Source organism: Halichoeres trimaculatus, unplaced genomic scaffold (assembly GCF_033239565.1).
Source record: "Halichoeres trimaculatus isolate MK-OKI-2021-1 unplaced genomic scaffold, fHalTri1.1 fHalTri1_scaffold_21, whole genome shotgun sequence".
In the NCBI taxonomy this organism is placed as follows: domain Eukaryota; kingdom Metazoa; phylum Chordata; class Actinopteri; order Labriformes; family Labridae; genus Halichoeres; species Halichoeres trimaculatus.
The window spans coordinates 3,358,844-3,380,862 of NW_027437199.1; the positions used below are offsets into that span (position 1 = coordinate 3,358,844).

A 22,019-nucleotide genomic window follows, 5' to 3' on the forward strand; every position below is an offset into this window, starting at 1 on the left:
GTATTCAGCAGAGACAGAAAGAGAGAAGTCAGTCTGTCAAAGAGTCTATTATCCAGTGTCCAAACACACAGCGCCCTCCACAATGGCCTTATTAATGGCACAATGTCAAGGAGCGGCGCCGATAATAGCCGATGATTTGGCTTTGTGAGGTTATCTCAGGAGATCTGCCGCTGATGATGATTTGGACTCCGGGGACGTATCGCCGTGCATCTGCAATCTGCAGCAGGAGCTGATTGGGCGTAGCTGTGTGTTTGTGTGAGCAGAAAGCGTAAGTTGTGGTTTGTGGCGAGGCCGGTGGCGTGCAGCCAGGGACAGGAGTGTGGCCGCTACGTGTGTCTTTGTTTGTTTTCCTCGTCGAGCTCAAACCCCCTCCTCCTCCTCCTCCTCCTCCTCCCTGGGCACATAAACACGCTCCCTCTTCAGGCTCTTTGGGAGAAAGTGAGGGGGAGGAGTCGTGCGTTCATGGGGACACAACAGGCTGAAGGAGCGTGCTGCCAAATACTGTCACCGGCCTGTAGAGTCCACTCGAGGAGGACCCAGGAGGAGCTGCCAGACTCTGCTCTGAAAGCCTGTTTTATCTGGAAGCAGCAGTCAGGCTTTTTTTTTTACAGCAAGGTTTTTCGTTACTATCATTGTGAATAATGAAGTGATAGATATGATCATATGAGATTTGATCCCCTGGCACAAAACTAAATCGGGGGGGAGTATTTGGGAAAAAAACTGCTTTTATTGGTGCAAGAGATCCCAGTTTGTTGATATGCTTTTTAAATGATTGAGCATACTTTTACAATTGTTTTAAATGGTTCCCCCTAAGCCATGGTTCTTGGACCCCTGGGGGTGCCCAAAAGTGACAGCACACCTGAACACTTTAGCACAAATAAACTCACACTGCGGCTGTTGGGAAGATATTAAGAGTTGGATTTAGGGCTGTCACTTTAACGCATTGATTAGATTAATTAATTACACCACACACTACTGGGTTATGAAAATTAACTTAAGATTAACTCATTGGCTGCCAGCCATTTTCAAACATCTTGAACGATCTTTCAAGACCCAAATAATCTTGTTTTATCTGACTCTGTAAAAACCAAAACTCTCTCCTATGTCCCTCTTCTTGTTTTTGATCCAAAATTAGACAAAACATACTTTTTTTATCGCGTTCATCTCTGGTGCTCCATCCTTTGATCCTCTCCATGATCTTTGATCGTCTTTTCTCACGATGGCGCCGCTCTTTCTCTCTGAACTACCACGACACATCCTCAGTTGGAGCGTGAGCTGCCTGAACTTTTCTGACTTGCAGCGCCTCTCTATGCCTCTGTCATCTCACATCTTCTCCTCATATCCATGCTGAGCTCTCATCCAGAGAGCACACTGCTCTCACCCACAAGTTTACAAGCAGGATTTTGATTGATGAGCTCCACCAGCTCCTCTTCTTCATGTATTCATCTGATTTGTCACGCACTACAGTTTTGTAACGTCCTAGAATTCAAATTCTTTATTTGGGGACCTCAAGCAGGTACGAGATTAAAATGTGATTAATTAGATAAATTAATTACAAATCCTGTAATTAATTCGATTAATTTCTTTAATCGCCTGATAGCACTAATTGTAACATAAAGTCAAACTTCTGCCCCCGATCTCTTCATAGAAATACTTCTAAATGTTTTCATATCACTTTGTTACGCAGATATCTTCCCACTGTAGCTTTAAATATTCAAACCAGATCATATTTGGACACGCATCTGTCCCGTGACTGCGACATACATACCTCCACGTTCACACGGTATTAAAGCATCCTTTAATCCTAATCCTTTAATCTGTGTGAACCATGTTAAAGCTGTATGACATACTTATGTACATCCTCACACGGAAACAGAAGAGTTATCACATCAAACTGACTTTAATCATGAATTTATTGTTGCCAAAACACTAAACGTTGTGCGGTCAACCTCTCCACGTCTTAATCCAGATTATAAACTGGTTCAGCCTCTCCTGCTGACTGAATCAATCCAGTGTCATTTCTTCTCTTAGCGTTTGTTTTCAGTGATCACCTTTGATTTGGAGCGTGCTCAGAACGCCTGGTTTGCAGCTCGCCTCCTTATCTCACAGCTCCACGCTTCACGGCTTCATGTCGTCGTTTTCAGGCGATAGATTTACACGGTGTAGTCTGTGTTTATCTGTGAGTGTGTGATGCCGTTTGCTCCAAATTCTCGCTCTTAATCAGACGTTTCAGGGCTGGATATGTGGGGCACGTTTCGCTGCGACATTCTCCTGCTATTAAAAAGGGGGTCAGCTCCTCTGCAGCGCTGAATGTGACCTTTGTTAAAGGAATTATGGGACACTTTATACAGTGTGAGGATGATGAGCAGAAACAAAAGTCTGGGATTAAGCGGGAAAGAGAGCAACAAACAAGTGAACTCGTTAGAAACACAATGGACCCCTGTGTGTGTCTTTGTGTGTGTTAGAAAGTGGATCCTCGCTCCGACACTGCTCCGATGTTCCTGCAGACGAGGTAATCATCGAAATAAAGTGTGTGTCTGAAATTAGAGTGAGTTTCAGTCTGAAAGACAGAGCTTTGATTGAAATGATACATTTCTGCAAAGTTCCTCATTAACAAAAAAAGCCGGTGTTATATTTTAGTTTCATTTTTCGCAAACACCGGTGAAGGGACTTGGAGAAAAAGCTGCCGAGAGGCTGAAGTTGGGCGAAAAATTAAGAATCAAACTGGTTGAAGTGAGCTGGACGCCACATCAGCTGGGTGCGCAAGATCACAAGATGACGGGAGAACCACATGTTCCTGCAGGAATCCAACCCATGACAACGAGCTTTCATGGTGATTAATTAGCATGAAAACTCACCTGGTTCTCCTAAAACTTCAGCACCTTCAGTCCACGCCTTCTCCTTTCTGTTGGTGTCCTTATACAGGGTTCCTGCGGATCCTTGAAAAGTCTTAAAAGGCATTGAATTCATAATTCTAAAAATAAGGCCTGAATTGGCATTAAAAAGTCTTAAATCCAAATTTCAAAAGTCTTAAAAATTTGTACACATTGGTAAGATTTATGTTAGTTTGAAGTAAAAAAAATATTAAGTAACATTTATCTATTTTACTAAATAATTTCCTGAATTACTCTCGTGGCAACATTGCGTATTCACAATAGCGGAACTAAGAAAATGGTGATGTGGTTGCACCAGGAATTTTTAAAACAGACGCATGTCTTGGTTCTACTTAGGGTGCCTGAAGAGAGAAAAAAATGACGAAAAATTGGCCAAAAAAATCTAAAAGTTGCTTAGGAAAATTGATGATGGCAGCAAAACGGAGGATTAAATTTGAAATTGAATTTCAAAAACCATGTAAAAATTCCAAAATGGTTGTGACAGTGGATGGGGGCAAAATAGGCATAAAGTTGTAAAAATGGGGTTAAAAAAAGGTGAAAAGTGATGTTTTACGTAAAATAAACATTTGGTTAAAATTGCCTCTAACCCAGGTAATTCATGTGGTGTTTTTGTTTGTTAGTTTTGTTTGTTTCAATTGTGGTTCGTTGTGGACTTGTTTTTAAATTTGATTTCCAACGTCATTAAAAAAGTCTTAAAAAGTCTTAAATTTAACTTGCCTTGAGCTTTAGGAACCCTCTTATAGAAAGGATGTGCTGTGTCGTATAAAAACATGTCATTTTTCCTTGTCCAGTGTCAGATTTCCTCAGGGTCTGACCAGCTGATGTGGTCAGACTGTAAAACCACACTGCTTCACCTTGTGGTTTTACTGTGCAGTACATTGGTAAACTTAATGTTTTTAAAATCTGAAGTGTAAATGAAGTTGATTGGATCGGACTTCTGGCCATGTGCCAGTGACATACTTTTGATAAACAAGGATGAGATTTACGATCAGGAGCCAGGATGTGGTGTTTTATTTTGAAATGACTGGATACTATGATAGTTTTTGTGACTATTTCCTGGTTTGGTTCGAGGTGCTCTGCAGAGATTAGTGCATTTCTGGAAGGAGGGGAAGCTCATTTTTTCCGGCCTATATCATAAATTTGTTGATTTATTTAAACGTAAATTCTTCCCTCTGTGTCAGCTTGTTAGCAGCTGAAGCTGCTACGTGAGACTACGACAGGCTGTAAGTGTGAGTGACAGGGGGAGAAGCTCCACAGCTGTAGCTGTAGCTGCTTATTGGTGAAAACAGAGAGAATCTTTAAACACAACGCTCGTCGTTTTTAAGAAAGGTAAACTCTCTGGGGATCGATGAAACCTCCGGATCAGTCCAGAACAGCTCAGCTCCGGTGGAGAGTTATACTTCAAGATCTCTGACTGGCTCATTTCACTGTCAATCACTGTCAAGGGATTCAGCCTCAGACAGATCACCCAATCATCATGCAGAAGCCCAGCGTCCAGGCCAGCCCACTGCCTCATAGACCCCCAGAGACGCTGAGCGTCCGATGGGCGGGACAAAGCCCAGCGTTTATCCAATGACCGTCCAGTTTCCACAGTGGAACAACCCACTCTACGCTTCCCCGCTGAAGTCAGAAGACGCTCAGCGTCCAACTGTGTTAAAGCGCTGAGACGCTGCGGGGATGAATGAGAAGGAGGTGGAGCCAGTTACCTGTGATAGGAGCTGATTCTGAACTAAAGATGAAGGAATTCTAGCTCAGATTTTATCAATGAAATGTTCACACAGCAGAACATATCAACACTTTTTTAGGGACATTTTAGGGGAAGCTGAGCTGTGTGATTGATGAGAGTGGTTTCTACACTGCGAAAAACTGAAATCTTATCAGGTGTTTTTGTCTTGTTTTCAGTAGAAAATGTCTTTTTAGACTTAATATGAGCCACATTTGCCTGACCAGTCCAGAAAAATGTCTGATTTCAAGTTATTTGAAGACAAAATGAGGTCTGAAATGCTGTAACAGGTAAAAAAAATCTTCCAATAGAACAAGAGAAAAGTTACCTGTCTGAGACATTATTGTAGAATACAATACAATAAAATACAACAAAAACACTTGATACGATTTCAGTTTTTTGCAGTGTATCTATTTTTTGTCTAGTTACAAGCAATTCAGACCTCATTTTTGTCGATATAAACTAGATACGAGCCTCATTCAACTTAGGAGCCCAGAAAATGTTTTATTTCAGGTCATTAAAATACAAAAATGTGGTCTGAATTGCTTCTAAAAAAAAGTTTAAAAAAATCTGCCAGTGAAACAAAAGTAATGTTTCTTGCATTAAGACATTATTCTATTTTAAAGCAAATTTTTGAACAAATTTCTCTTGTTCCATTGACAGATTTTTTTACTTGTTAAAAACAATTCAGACCTTATTTAAGTCTTTAAATAACATGAAACAAGACATTTTTCTGGACCAATCTGGACCGTGACTCATATTAAGTCTGAAAATACAATTTGAGCTTAAAACAAGACTAAAACATTTGATGTGATTTCAGTTTTTTGCGGTGCAGGGTAGAGGAGGCAGAGCTGGGCCGAGGCTCATAGTCCACTCCATTTCCAATATGGCTCCTGCTGACAGTTTGCTTCAAAACTTTCCATCATAAACAGACTGATGACATCACAGGGACTGCGTCATTTTTCAAAATATAATAAAAACTAAATTAAAACATTCGAGCAGATCTTTGACTCCGGCGTCAAACACCTGAAGGTTTCTGACGCTAAGCGCTTCAGTCACATTCGAGGAGGCACAACAACATGTCGCTGAGGTCAGAGGAGGAAGAATAAATCATACACAGACGAGTACAAACGTCTGTCAGGTGAGCAGTCAGCGCTGTTTTCCATCCGTCAGCTGCAGACGGAGAAACCACGTCCCAGCGTGTTAAATGAGTTGTGACCTCCTCCTGTTTGCCGCCGTGCGCCGCTGCACGAGCTGTGACTCTGCAGCACCCGGGAACAAAACAAGAAAAACAAACGGCGGTGAAAGAGTGAACCTCCCTGCTCATCATCATCATCACGGCCCCATTCTTCCTCTCTCCATTGCAACTGAATCGCCTCGGTCTCATTACAGATTAAGGCCCCAGCAGAGTGACTCTCCCCTTTCTCTGCCTTTCTCCACACAGTCCCTCTCTTGATTAACATTTTCTGCTAGGCTTCACACCAAAGGCCCAACCTGTGCGCTTTAAAGGCAGGGTGAAAAAAAAGCCATCAAGCGCTGGAGTGGAATCAGATAAGGCTATCAGGCAGGAGGCTTTGCTGCCTGGGCTTTGTCCCGCTCCTCCACCCGCCCCCGCTTCCTCCCTCAATCTCTCACTCCACTGCACCTTTTGTCCCGATGATTCCCTGACGGAGTGCTCCCCTCAGCCGGGACCCCGACCTCCTGCAGCATGCAGCCTCTGACTCTGTGTGTGTGTGAGTGTGTGTGTGTGGCTGATGTTGAGGTTGAACTTCCTTAAACTCTGTTTATTCACAGAAAACATCGTCCTCTCCCTCATGATGCCTCAAAAAACACATTTCAGTCAAACTGAATGTCTCACCATCCCTGACTCTGACATAAAATCATTCAGTCTCCCTCAGTTTTGTCAACCTGATGAATTTTTCATCATGTTTTGACTTATTATCTCGCTGTGGGATGAAGCGTAAGTCGCAGATGCTGGATTCAGCGAAACAGCCCCAGACCATCATGCTTTCTCCTCCATCTTCACATTCGATGTCACACACTGAGGAAACATCCTCTTCTTTCCTTTCTGCAACTTTTACTTTCATAGGAGCCATTTTTCATCAGCTCAGCTGGTTAAAGTCATTCTGGAGCCACAAAATCTACTTTATCATCACAATAAAGACAAATAAGTGAATAAAATTCTACACATTGTAAAAATCTAGTGAATAATTATCTAAAAAATATTTTTTGTATGTTTTTTAATGGTACATTAAAGGTCTTAGCTTTATTTTTAAATTTTTGATTTTTTTTTTTTTTAAGTTTAGAAAATTTAATTTCATTAATTTGCAAACTTTGTAAAATTTCAATAAGTTGCAAATTTTTTTATATTTTTTAAAATTTCCTAATTTTGCAATTTAAAAAAAATAAAAAATATGCAAAATTTTGGCAAAATTATGGACAATTTTGAAATTTTAAAATTTGCCAGAGTTATATAAATTCTCAAAAATAATTTAAAAATTGTGATTTAAAAAAATTTGCTTTATTTTGAATGAATTGTAAAATCACCCTCTACTTTTTTTTTTTTTTTTTTTTTTTAAATGAGTTTAAATAATTTGCTGAAATTTGATAAATGTTGAAATTTGAAAAAGTTGCAAAAAAAATTTAAAAAAATGTTTTTTTTTTCAACATTTTAAACATTAGAAAATGTGAAAAAATTAAATAAAAAATTGAAAGCAACATGCAAAATGTGATGGACTGGGTAAAAAGTAGTAAGAAAACTTTATAAACACGTAGGAATTGGTAGCAACAACTTTGAAAACTTTAATTTTTGTAAATACATAAATTTGTTAAATTTATAATGAAAATAGTAGCCCACCCCCTTTAAAAAAAATGAAATTAAAATAATTTGCTGAAATAAAAAAAATGCTGAAATTTGCATAAATTGCATAAAATATGTTTTTTTATTCTAAATTTAAAACATTAAAAATGTGAAAAAAAATTAAAAAAAAAGAAGAAGTCAAGTGTCATGCAAAGTGTGTTGGGCTGGGTGAAATGGATCAAGACAAATTGGTACACCTGTTGGAACTGGTAGCACCAACTTTGAAGGCTTGATCAGTCTCCATCCAGCTCTTTGTTTGACTTTCCTGCTTGAATTTTAATAAAATAATCAGAAAACTCAAAAACTTTGACCCTTAGTGTTTAATAATATGGATAGTTACAGCCTTTAGCGTCAACCTGAGACTGTTTTTGTTTTTGGGATAAAGACAGAAAAGAAAAACGAGTCGGTACAGATGATGTTTGTTGGAAATGATCATCAAATTAAATCTCATTCCCAAACTTTGTCCAGATTCTCACGCCTGATTGGCTGAGAGTGTTTGAGCAGCGATCACTTCATGAAATAACATCTTGTCGGTGTTGGTGGACTCTGGATCTCAGCAGCTCTCCTCCAGATGGTCTGTGAACCTCTGCAGGGAGGAGTCCAGGTCCCTCCAGCAGACTGAGCGATGTGTGTCTGCATCTTTTGAAGGAAGCGGACTTTAAATCCGAGCATGTGGGACTCCTGGTCCTGCAGATCCCCCCTCCTCTCATCACCAGTTATTTGCAAACAGATGCGTGAAGCCAGCCGCAGGTTTTTTTTGATCAATCAAGCTTTAACAAGTCAAGTTGACTGGATGCGAATGTAAGGTTTTGCATGAGAAAGGACGAGGCCACGGAAGGCCTGGTTTTGATTAGGCCTAAGCTGATAAATGGTGGATTCAAACAGCCCCCCTGCCACTGCGGAGAAACCCCAGAGGTCCAGGGGTTTAAGTCCAGACTGATATCAACTCTGTTGCTCCTCTTTCTTCTCCAAACCAATGAATAGATCCATTATTCAGCAGACTCATTCTCATCTCCTAAATTGAAGTGGCAGCAGCTTAAAGCCTCCGTTTTCTGCCCCCGCTTTTCCTGACTCACTCAGCCTCCCAGACCTCCTCCTGAAATATTCATGGGTGGAGTTCGCCTGCAGTCACCATTGATTTCATATTGGAGACTTTATACTAAAATATCATGTTTTTATATTGATAATTCCTCCTTTATCTATCTGAAGGTCCCTGTGAGAAATTTTTGCATGATCTTGAAAGCCTCTGGACATTTGTTTTAAAATGATATAATCAGCGCCAATGTTTGTTATTTCAAAATGTTATTTTTCTCAGTATTTTCTGTTTTCCTGACCAGTCTATTTCTGTTTACGGGAATGGTTAGCATCAAGAAGTGAGGTCTGTCTTTTTCCTCCCTGAAGTTGAACCGTCAGAAAGAAAGAAGGGGGAGGCGTGTTAGCCGGAAGCCAATAGCATCATCTACGTCAGGGGTCTGCAACCTTTGCTTTCATAGGAGCTATTTTTCCTCAGCTCACCTGGATTAAAGCCATTCTGAAGCCACAAAATTTACTTTATCTTCTCAATAAAGATAAAAGTTTATCAATTTAAAACATATCAAAAATCTAGTGAATAGTTATCTAAACAAGAAGATTTTGTGTTTTTAAATGTTTATTAAATGTTGTCTCTATTTTTTTATTTTCAATAAATTTGCAAATATTAAAAAAATGGAAAACTATGTAATATCATAAAGTTCATAAATCTGCACAATTTTAGATGTCAGTAAGTTTGCGATTAAAAAAAAAAAATTAAATACAAAAAATAATTAAATAAATGGCTGAAATTGCAAAAATTTTGAAATTGCAAAACTGTTTTAAATTTCATAAATTTGCAAAAAAAAAAAAAAAATTGAAAAAACTGCCTTTTCACAAATTTGCGCCATTTTAAAACTTTTTCAAAAATTTGGGGTAAAAAATGCAGAAATTAAAAAAAATTGAAATATAAAAACTTGCAAAATTGTAAAAAAAAAAAAAAAAAGAATTTTTCAAAACTTTGCAAAAAGTTTAAAAAATAATAATAAATAATTAATGAGACAAATGATCAGTAAATAATAAATAAAAATTCTTTATTTCAATAAAAAAAAAAAAATCTACAGGTAGCTTTACATGGCAAAAAAAACAAACAAAAAGAAATAAGAAGTGGAATAAAAAGCAGAAAATTGCATTAAATAAACACATAAGACCCCCACAATCTCCCCTCCCCCAAACTTCATTTAATACACAAACTCACTCACTCAAAAAAAAAAGACATAAAAAAGGAAGTTCTGTCAGAAAACAGAATTGAGGACTGAGGAAACGCCATCTTGAATTAACATGAGGAAACACAGGAGCTAAAACTAAAACTATAATTGATTAATTTTTTTCAAAAAAAGGTTCGAAAATACTTCAGAGTTAAAACTCATTTTCCCCACAAAGCAGAAAACTGTGGTTTATTTCAAGGTCTTGGCCGCTGCATCTCCATCATCCATTCAGCCGCCCTGACCCCACCTCCAAAGCAATCAAGGCCAACTGGACTCCCCGTGAACTCCTCACCCTCTGTGACCCCTGAGAGACCAGAGGGGAGAAACACACACACACTCACACACACACACAGGCTGTGTGGTTGTGTGTGCTGTAAAAGTCACAGCACACAACAAATAAGTTGTACAGTGAGAGGAAGCGTGGCTAATACACCGTCCACCCGCTCTGAAAGTTTGTCTTTGTCTTCTCCTCTTTTCAGTCGACTTCTTGGCAAAGTTCGGCGTTTTCAGTCAGGAGTTGCTGGCCGCGTACAAAAGAGCTTTTCAGGCAGAGAGTGAGAGCAGTTTGAAATCTTTCATATTTCCTTTAAATCTCTGATTCCTTCACTCTCTGCAGCTCTCCTCTACAGGAACAGGCTGGTTTGACTCCTCACTTCTTCTTCTGTTCAGGCTGTAAATCAAAGCTTCCTTTCAGAGCTCCACAGGACTCACGTTGGCAGATTTAGGCCCCGTTTACACGACAAGGTTTCACTCCAAAACGCGAAAACACAAAGAAACAAAAGATCTGTGCTTACACGGCAATACTGAGGGCCTGAAAATCGCTGTAGTAAGCCTGCCAGGCCTGTAGTTGGTGCTATAACTGTCTTGTTCAGAAGCAGCTTTTGGTAGACCTCCACCAAAGTAGAGTTGAGCCGATCATCTGGTGTATTAGTGAATGCTAAGAGCAGAAGTGGAGCAACAGATGCTCATTTTGTTAAAGACCGTCAGCAGATTCAGGCGGTAGTTTACGATCTATGTGAAGAAGTCAAAGCTCTTCTTCTGGCTCACAAAACATTGACAAGAACAGCTCCTGCCTACCTGGGATCCCTCATTCAGGGCTTCACTCCTTCTCACCCTCTACGCTCTGCTTGTGAAAGACACCTGTTGCTCCCAGCCAAGCGCGGCTCCAAATCACTAGCCAGACTCTTCTCCTCTGTTGTTCCCAGATGGTGGAATGAATTACCTAAAGCCTGGCTCACACTACAGGATTTTAAAAATCATCATCAAATCAGGTTGTATCTCACACAAAAAGAGAATCTTCACAGATCATCTTCTCTTAAATCTTAAGCACGCGCTAACTACAAGATTTGATTACTGACCAGCACACACTACAGGATTTCACCAAGATTATTTGACCAGAGAGAGTGTTTGTCTGTTGTCTGGTCTCTTGTTAGGGGGCTCTCTCTCTCTCTCTCTCTTGGCTGTTGTCATCCTCAGTGAGAATGAATGTTGTAATCATCCAGATAAATATCAAACATGTTTGCAATGGCAGCTGCAGCGTTTCAAAAAATCCACTCTGGAGGCCATTCTCAGAAATGTGTACTTTCAGGTCGTTTCATCCTTACACCGTTGTGTAAACAGCTTCTAGGGTCTGTTTTACCGTCCGAATGAAGGCGAAAACTAAAATTTACTCTGGTTATGATCACAGAAGATGAAACTCGTCAGTTTTTGCTTCTGAAATGACCCGTGAATCTTAAAACCAGTTCTGAGAAAACTAAAATTTGCTGATTCAGGATCACAGCAGTGATTAGGGGTAGGGGGGATATCGATGTATCTGATTTTTTGTTGTACAATATGAAAATCTTGGTTCTTTGTCTAACAATCAACTTTGTTTTCACATTCAAAGATCCCACATTGTGCAAAAATCACTTTATTAAGTCTTTTAGTGAAATTTGTGGGTCTTTGTCTTTCCTCCCAGCCCACAAAATGTGATATTTAATGACAAAACCTGCGCTTAGTAGGTTTAGCGCTTGTGAATGTAAAATCCTGACCTAAAACCAGCTGTTTGGAATTTCCTGGGTTTGCAGATGTCAGCGATTCCCTTTTTTTCAGGAGCAAGTCTGACCTGATTGGTCCACTGGAGCAGATACCCCCGAACGCCAAAGTTGTAGAGCCATCACTGCTCTGTTTTTGGCTGTAAACAGCCACATAGTTCCATGCTCAAGCTTCCCATCTCAGAAGAAGACAGACTAAGTGTCTAGAGTTCATTTATCAGGAAATGTTCCAGCTACACTCAGTAAAACTGAGCATGTGTGTGCTAGTCACTTCACGGCCGACTGCTTTTCCAACTTTGGACAGTCCAACAGAGGGCTAGCCAATAGACTGGTCCTGAATCCAGGCGCATTACCAACCATCCTCCAACAAACCTGGGACCCTGGAAATGTGAGTATTTTAAATGCTGTGTGCTGTGGAGCAGATGGAAGAGCTTTTCCTCAGTGTCCCCCCTGTCTCTGTGTTAGCTTCAGGATGCTAACTTTAGCTGCGGTTAGCCTGTTGTTTTAGCCTGTAATGTTACGGTAAAGGAGCTTCTCTGTTTTCTAAACATTGTGCACTCGGAGCTCGTGGCGCCGCTCTCAGTGACGTGGAAGAGCGGGGCGGTATCAGCGGTGGCTCATTTACATATGAAGGCCACGCCCACTAAATCAGAGCGTTCTGAACAGAGGGGCTATGAGAGCCTGGAAACAATGCTGCTGTGCTTGATTTACTGGCTTTTTGGACCAAAACATGTTACTACCATTTCATGAAGACATCAATGATCCAGATTAAACTGCAGGAAAGGAGCAGGATGTGGGAACTTTAAATCCTTCATTTTAGGCTTTGTTTATAAGCTAGATTGGGAAAATAGTTACCATTTTTCTGCAGCAGGGGGCAAAATGTGTCTCTCTAACTCACATGATGTGCATTTATGGGAAGATACCGCAAGAATAGCACATCATCCCAGCCCTGGTAGTGATCCTTTCTTGCTCGATGATGTCGATCTGTCTTCACGGGAAGACGGCGACGGCTACATCTCCAGCCTTCAGGTTGCTCTTACTCTAAAACACGTCCTCCCCGCAGCGCTGCTTTCTGATGAGGAGATCTACGTCTACAGGGCTCAGTTTTGCTGCAACATCTTGTGGTTTCGCTGGTGGACTTCAGAGTGACAGATGGACTCGTGGACCTCCGGCTCTTCTCCGTGATCACCGGCCTGGTTTAGAAAATCACCGCCATGGACTAAGTGCGGCCTGCAGACACGCTCCTCCTCAGAGAGACAGAAAGAGGAGTGTGTGCCCTGCAATAAACGAGAAGAAGAGTGTGTTCATAAGTTTGGTTCTGCTGATTACGTCGTCGTGTGGGGGTCTGTCTCTGATCTCTTTCATCTCGCAGCTTCTGATGTTTTATGGGACTGTCAGAAGTCAGAGTTATGAGTTTTAAAATCATTTACGCTGATGAGCTGAAAAATATTTGGAGCACGAGTTTTGGTTGAATGAAGCAGGAAATTTAAAGTTATGGAAGAGAAGAGAAGCAGATTTTTTCCTGTTTCCTGACGTCCAGATTTGAACTCGACCTCAGCGTCCCCGTGTCTCACATTCGGCCCCATATGTCTCAGATTCCCACACACATCGCCGCTCTGCCCCGGGCTGTAAAGCTTCCTACAGACAGGAGAGTGAGGAGCCAAGCCTCTCTGGAGGTCCCCGAGGGTCAAGGCCTGCTCCCGGAGCCCTGGCCCCTCAGTGAGAGCGTCCTCTCAGCGAGGACAGGGCCAGGGTCACGGGTCCTCTGATTTACGGCCGTCCCCTTTGTGTCGCGCATTAGAGGAGGCCTGTAGACCGCCTGCCCCACTGGCACGACGAGACCAGGGCGTCTGCTGTGTGAGGAGGCGACTCTGTAACGATAATGAATGACAACGTTAAAGCTCTGCACAGAAGAAGTCCTCTTTGCAATTTAAATAAGACCAGGACGAGGATGAAGCCAGCGCCCAAACAAGAGGAAAACAAAAGCATCCTTCTGTCATCTCATCCCAACTGGACTCAGCTGATCCTCTTACCTGTTTCACTTAATCCTGTTGTCTCTAATCCGGTTTTAGAAATGAGCTGCAACACTAGTTACACAATCAGCCTTTCTCATCATGTAAGCCTTTGAAATCTGAGGAGCTGCCGCCTGTATTTTGTATCTCCTCCTCATTCTTCCTCCACTTTTACCTTGCACTAATTGCCCTCCTCCTCCTCCTCCTCCTCTGTTCCTCCTTTCTTTCAGATTTCACCATCCCTCCCTCTAATCTGTGCAGCTCTCTGGTTGCCTTCCTCTCACCCTCTCCTCTTTTTGGCCCTTGACTCAGCCCATCTGTCTCAGCATTGTAGCCCCCCTTTCCACCAACAAGTCCACCTCACACAGCGCCGCATTCCCCCAGGGCGGGTCACATGATCTGCCGGTGAGGACATTGCCATGCAGGATTCCCCCAAACAGCGTGGAGGTCATTGTTATTGTCACTGCGGCCCCTTGCGAGCACACAGGCGTGCTCTGAGTGTTACCGTAAGCTGCTCGTTCCTGGAATTTCAGACTTAATGAGTCAGGAGGAACAAGGGCTGCGTGACACAGCAGAACACGAACTCGCCAGCGCTCCACGAGGGAAATCAACAGCCTGTTTTTGGTGAAAGAAGATCACATCAGGTCACATCAGGACACAACCTGAACAATGAAGGGATTGTCAACACATCGAGGTGTCATGGTGCGACCCATTTGTACTCGGAAGCTGAATTTTCCTACTGGGAAGTCGGCAGATCCACACCACCTCTGAGTTGAAAAAATCAAAGATGGCTGCCTGGGTGTAAACAGTAATTAAGCTCCTGTTTTATTCTGTTTATTTTAGCTTTCCTGACAAGTGTTTGTTGCAATAAATCAGATGTTGAACTAAATCTTCATCCCATCTGTCAATAAAACCTGCCACCGCTCTACTTCACCTCCTACAACATCAACAGCCCACCAACTTTCCATGCACCTGTGGCTAACTTCAAGTTTCACAGCCCTGGGAAGATAACTACATCTACAAAAAGACTCATCTGGAAGAAAATACTGATTTTGATTCTGTGTGGATGGATTCATTTAACTGATAGTCTGCTGGGATAATATACATGCTTGATACATGGCAAAACAAAAAAACAACCAGAAATTATCATTTAAATATTTTTAATTTTGACATTATTTGATTTTTTTGCATTATTTTTACCATTTCAACATTTTTTGATTTTTTATTTTTCAAATTTTTTAATTTTATTTTGCAAATTTCTGAAATTTCACTTAAAAAGAAAATATTTGCAACTTTTTTAGATTTTTGCAATTTTATTACTATTCTTATTTTGATTTTGGCTTTTTTTCCCCAGTTTTTTTGCCTGATACATGGCAAAATAAAAAAACAACCAGAAACTCATTTTTTTTAGAATTTTAATTTTGACATAATTTCAAAATTTTGCATTTTTTACCAATTCAACAATTTCTGATTTTTTTTTTTTTTTTTTGGCAAACTTCTGAAATTTCACATTTTTAAAAAAATATTTGCAATTTTTTTGAGATTTTGCAAGTTTATTACTTTTATTATTACTTTCTAATTTTGGCTTTTTTTTACCAATTTTTTCACATTTTTTCCTTTTTTTTTTGCAAATTCAATTTTTTACTTATTGCAAAATTATTAAAAATAAAAAACAAATATATCAAATGTACAATTTATTAACTTAACAAAAACTTCTATAGATAACCTTTCACTAGATTTTAACTATGTATAGAAAAGTTAATACACCATATTGTATGAATTGTGAAAATAAAGTAGATTTTGTGGCTCCTGACTGACTTTAATCCAGGTGAGCTGAGGGTAAATGGCTCCTTTAAAAGTAAAGGTTGCAGACCCCTGGGCTGGAATCATTAATATTTTGTTGTGACTGACCTTGGGGCAGAATTTGGTGAGCTGTGGACCACAATAAAGGCACATTATTTGGGGTTGAATTGGTTCTTTTGCAAACTGAATGCTTCTTGTAAAACTGTTGCTCACCCTGAAGGGATTCCAGGTTGTGCCGCCCCTGATCCTCCCACTGTTTCCACCTGTAGACAAAAACTAGATCCCAAACCTTCATGAATCTGTCTCATGCTGCAGACAGACCCAGGACTCAGGGGTCTTGGCGTTGGCGGCTGACTTTTGGCGGGTGCGTCCCGTGCGATGTTGTGTTTGCGGGCCGGTGATGGTAAAGTGTTCTGAGCCCATTGTGGTTGCTCACAGCGGCCTGGCTGCCAAACAATACGTGGGCACACGTGGACATCCCGCCACAGTAACGGATAAAAACTGCTCCGCTTTTGGGGACAGTGGGTGTCAGGAGGTGTCTGGGGGGGTGGGGGGTTTTGGCGGGGACAGGGTGAGTGAGGGTGAGTGGGGTTCGTGTGGAGGTTTAGGGACACTGGTGCGATGTGGGCGCTGCTGGCAGAGCAACAAAATCTAGGTCCATGAGGATAATTAGACGGGGACACGGCCGCGGTGCAGCGTGTGGCACAGCGACGGTCGTCCCTTCTCTAACGAGCGCCCGGTGTTAATGAGCCCCTCCTCGCCGTGCGTTCAATGCCCTGTTAGAGCGAAGAATGGGCCAGCGCTGGGCCACCGAGTGCAGTGCACGCCTGAGTGCTCGCAGCGCCATGATTGGCCCTTGTCTTCCAACCAGGGTGCAGGCGGCGGGGGCTTGACGGGATGAAGCGAGACAGGCCGACTAATGATCATTAATTGCACTTGGTTTGCAGCAAAAGAGTCCGGGTGCTGGTGTGCTAAGGACACTGGCGTGATAATGGCGAGCGTAAACGAGGGGCTGGGCCTGGAGGTGGACTGCGGGGAGGATAATAGCAGCCTAACCCATTTTCTTTTGTTGCTGTCCTCGGGCTCCCCGCTGTGACACAGCAGACTTCTCGCTTACGTAACGCCACAAAATTTTGGCGGTCTCTTCATTGGAGGGCCGGTGTACGGCGAGGCGAGGGGGAGGCAAACATATCCTGACCTAGTTTGATTTGACAGAGCTGAGAGTTGTTTTTTGGGCGGTTTTGAGCGGGATGTGGTGACGCTGCGCTGACTGAGCGTGAGGGGAACCCAGAGGAGGAGGGAGAGTTTGTGTGTGTGTCACAGCGGGGCTCTGAAAAACAAGCACGAGACCAGATCCAAGACCAGGGGTGAAACCTGATCAGGTCTTTGCTTTGAGTTCAGAGACACCAAACAGAAAACCTGCAAACTCAGGGAGCTGGTCTTTATCCGGCCGGACAGATGTTACATAAGACAGTTTGGGACAAGTTTGTGCTCCTCAGGCAAAAGCTTAAAGTTTGACTTTGTTGCTCAGAATTGGTTTAACTAGATCTGTTTCAAAAGGGTAGAAATTTAGATCAGGGGATGTTGTACTAAGGGAAATAAGTATTGAACGCGTCAACTTTTTTCTCATCACATTTATTTCCAAAGCTGCAATTCAAACAAAATTTCTACCAGACATTGGTATTGACTTAAATAATCCACACATGAAAAGAAATCACAATATTCAGGTCCATTTTCTTTTACTTTTTTGAAACCATTTGAGAGTCAACTTTGCCGTGTGCTTTGGATGGTTGTCCTGCTGGAAGGTCCAGCCACGTCTCATCTTCATCATCCTGGTGGATGGCAGCAGATTTAGATCAAGAGTTTCCCCATACATGGCTCCATTCATTGCTCCGTCAGTTATATGAAGTTTGCCAACACCATGAGATGAGAAACAACCCCATGCCATGATGCTTCCACCTCCAAACTTCACTGTTGGTGTAGTGTTTTTTGGCTGATGTGCAGAGCCATTTCTCCTCCAAACATGGTCTGTAGTATGACAGCCCAAAAGTTCAGTTTTGGTCTCATCTGACCAGACAACATTCTCCCAGTATTCTACAGGCTTGTCAAGATGCTGTTTAGCAAACTTTAAACCAGCTTCAACATGCCTTTTTTTGAGGAATGGAGTCTTACGGGCTGAGCGTTCATAGATGAGTGCATTGCCTATTGTTTTCTCTGTAACCATTGTACCTGCTGCCTCCAAGTCTTTCTGGAGCACTTTCAGGGTGGTCCTTGGCTGGTTGAGTCCTCTTCTGACTATCTTTCTGAGTCTCTGGTCAGAAATCTTCAAGGAGCTCCTGTGCGTGGCCTGTTGATGGTAAGGTGGTGCTTCTTCCACTTGTGAATAATGGCCCCAACGGTGCTGACTGGAATATTCAGGTGCTTTGATATAAGTCTGTAACCAGTTCCATTCTGATGCTGAGCAACAATCAGGTTGTGAATGTCTTCAGAGAGCTCTTTGCCTTCACCCATCATGAGGTGTGTGCTATTTACCTGCTTGGTGAAAAAACAACCTTTTTTATAGGACCATCAATTTGCTCTAGCCCAGCTGATGTTGGTTTGCACTAATTGGAAGTTCAAGTAATAATTACTGACAGATTTCAGGTGGTATGGTGCATTTCCTGTCCAAAGTATTCAGCCTTTCCATGGTGTGTTCAGTACTTTTTTCCTGTGTTATCGTACTTAATTTCACATAATCATTATGTCATGATTAATTTTCATGTGTGGATTATTTGAGTTAATACCAATGTCTGGGAAATAAATGTGATGAGAAAAACGCTGTAAAAGTTCCTGGACTCTCTGGACTTCCCCTTGGCTGCAGGAGTCCCCAAACTTTAGGAAACTTCTCCAAACTCCTCAAAACTGACCGATCATTCTCCTCTTTTCCTTCTCAGTGACTTCATGCGATCCCTGATCAGGGACAAGGACTTCCGCCCTCTTCAAAGTGAAGGTAAAACTCTTTTCTACGTCTCCAAACTTCCTCTGTTGGTTTTGTTTCGTGTGGCGCTCCTGATTCATCAGATTAACTCTCACATCAGTCACATTCATGCCTCCTCCTCCTCCTCCTCCTCCTCCTCTGTGAGTTTAATTCTAACGACAGAAAAAGCAGTAAACACTTTGAAGAGCAGCTCCACAGCCTGCTTTGTGAAGCCACCTCCTCTTGCTGGGAGAAACACTCGGCCCTCATGCATAGAGATGAGAGGAAGGAGCAGGAGAAACAGAGGGAGAGGCTGCGTTTCCCTTTTCATAGATTAGCCAGAGCCTAATCTCATTAAAGAGCCCAGCAGCCAACACGCCGTCCACTCCGCCCAGCGCTGTAATCAGCCCGGGACACACGGCTCATCTCAGACGGAGCGGGGAACCGGCCGACCAGCTGGCCGCTGGCGCAGGCCCGGCCCTCATTGAGACGAGGACGCGGAGGCAGCGGGGAGATGAAAGGCCGCGGCCGAGGGCGTGGAAACTGAGCCTCCGGCCAGGTAGGAGAGGCCGCGTAATTACAGAGCTGTTAGGGATAGGGCTGTTAGCTGGAGAGGCTGGAGGGGGAGCGGGCTAATTGCCAGAAGGATTACCCCCCCACACACCCTCCACCTCCTCCTCCTCCTCCTCCTCCTCCCAGAACAATTATTACCTTGACTGCGTTAACTGTGCAAACAGGTGCACGCAAACAAGCGAGCAAACAGGTCGAGGTAATCTGAGGCGCCCCGACACATGAAAACACACACACACACACACACACATGCTCAGCTGCTTTTCACCTCCTGTTCAACCTGCAGCAGCTCTTCCTCTCCCTCCTGGAGGAGCAGCCGAGCAGCTTCTCCTCCCCTCCGCCTGCTGGACTTCCTGCCTCTCTACATGCTCATGCACGAGTCAGTCTGACACTTCTGAGCCCTGCAGTCATGTTTGCAAACATCAGGTGTTTCTTGCAGCGTTTTTGCATCAGAAGCTTATTCCAGACGACGCTCGTGCTCTGATTTCTGCGTCCACAGACTGAAACCTCTCTGTGAAGTGCTGTCTCTGGTCCTGAAACTCATCTGCACTGAAGTTTCACAAAGCCTTACACACATTTCCTGCGACTTTTCTTGCATCAGATAAAATCTCATGAATCTGATGCAACAACTTCTGCAGAAAACCTCCAGGAGCGTGAATCCGCGCTCAGACTTTTGTCCCCCTCCATCCAACTTAATCATCCCTGATGAATGATATTCAATGAGATATTCATCGAACACAGCTCCAGCCTTTGTTTCGCCTCGGCTTTACCAATTAGACATGGCCGTGCTCTCCTGCAGCTCGTACACGCTCGACAAACCGTCGAGGAGGGGGGGACATAATGGACTGTGACAGGCTGCAGGAGCACGACTGTTAGAGCGGGGACGTCCTGTAAGAAGAGCATGTCCTCACAGAAAAACAGAAAACTGTCATCCTGAAACTTCACGTTATCCTCAAACATGATTATAAAAGTTCACATGTTTCGTCTTCAAAACTTTTTACACATGTTCAGGATGTTATCAGCACCTTCTCCACAGGGGGCGCCAAATCACTGCAGACAGAAAGACGCTTACACGAGCTTTTAAGTTGTTCCAATTTCTGTTTTCTGCTGATTATTTCAGCTACTTGTTCTTTAAGATGAGATCACAGGAAGTTTTTTCTTTCCCTCAAAGTTTATGACAAGCAGGAGTCTTTTTGGAGGATCAGGTCCTGGTCCTGGAACAGGATCTGTTCCCTGATGTTCCGCCATCTTTCACCCTTTTGTTTTACTTCTTTATCCCAATAAAGCTAGGAAATTGTGCTGATGGTGATTCTGGTAACTTTCCTACATGGATAAACTTGAAAAAGTGTGTTTGTTTGTTAGTTTGTTTGTTTTGTACGGTGGCCTGGAGTTGTCAGACAATTTGTAAACGCTACAACATAACAAAAGTCAAAAGAGGTCAACTTCAGCGGTTTTCTATTGGACACAGAAAAGTTATGAAAGTAGGTTAAACTATTTTTTTTTTTTATCATTTGTTGGTCATGGACACCAAACTTTTTGTGGCTTCAGTGATATTTTTCTCCTGTGTTTGTCTGGAGATCCTACATGTAACCATGGCTGCAATGTTTACATGTGAACTCAGCTGTTAGCAGCCTGTGGCATGTCAATGCTAACTGGTGCTAGGCCGGATGTTTCCCCACAAGCTGAGGAGAAGGAGGTGAGGACGACATGCTGGTTCTCAGGTGTGAGCTAAGAAGTGACGACATGGACCTGTCCTTCCATCCATCGTTATTGGTAACTTAAGATCTATCTCCAATAAGATGGACGAGCTAGCTGTGCTAGGGAATACCAGAAGGCAGAGTAGCATCATGCTATTCACAGACATGGCTAACAGAGCTAACATCAGACACCAACGCCACATTGGAAGAGCTTCACCTGCTGTGAGCAGACAGGATCCAGGAGACAGAGACTGAACAGACTGCTGAAGAAGCTCAGTCCTGGACCCTGTGGAGGTGGAGGCTGGCTGACTGGACAATGATGGACACGCTGTCAGCATCTATTTTCTTATGGACCTTTTTGCACTTTCTATGCACTTTCTTACTTTTGTTTTCTTGATTGCTGCTGTGACTTCATTTTCGTTGTACTTGTTACAATGACAATAAAGTTCTATTCTATTCTATTTTATAAAGCTTTTAAGGATCTTTTGTATTTTTAAAGTAATTACGGGTAATGTGTCATCTTATATTCAATTTTAAGGATACTTCATGCCATAACGTTAGCATGTTAGCTAAAGTTATAGCTAAACAAAAGAAAGTTTTGCTAACTTTTGTAACTTTTCTGTGTTTGTTGGAATGACTGTCCGTCAGAAAACTGCTTAAGTCAACCTCTTTTCATTTCTGTCGTGGCTTTTGCAAATTTTCTGACATCTACAGGCCACCATAGTTTTGACATGGGAACCAAGTCCAGTCACAGACCCAAGTGTAGCGACTGTAGCAGTGTTTCAAAGAGTAGCTAGGGTTCGAGATCTGTTTCGCCAAGCAGTTATCTTGTAAAGTGTTTGACTTTTTACCTTGTCAGAGTCTGAGTTTATGTAAAAACCAGCGGTGACTTTTTCTGAAGATTGTGTCACCTCTGTTTTTTTTTTTGTTTTTTTTTTAAGTTGGTAAATTTACACAAAAATAAAACAGTCTTGTGATTTTTTAACGATAGCTCTTAAAGTAGAAAGCTTTTAATTCTCCAGTCACTCTCGACAAAATCTTTGGGTTGGGCCACCCCAGTCCAAAAAAAATCTGGATACGCCCCTGGAGTCTGGACATTGGTCTGATATCTGCAGATGAGATGGCTCACTTCAGTCTCTCTAGGATAAATAAAACATGTCTCATGTTTTCACAAAGTTTGTGGAGCTTCTTTTTG

General features: G+C 42.3%; 1 protein-coding gene across 1 annotated transcript in view; it reads left to right on the plus strand.

Moving 5' to 3' along the window:
* Window positions 1-22,019, plus strand: part of LOC141810914 (uncharacterized) — a 76,472-nt gene that overhangs the window by 49,440 nt on the left and 5,013 nt on the right. The window contains exon 10 of the mRNA XM_074698778.1: window positions 18,535-18,590. Coding sequence (XP_074554879.1) covers window positions 18,535-18,554 — 20 coding nt within the window. The 3' untranslated portion in view covers window positions 18,555-18,590. The remainder of the gene's footprint in view (window positions 1-18,534; window positions 18,591-22,019) is intronic.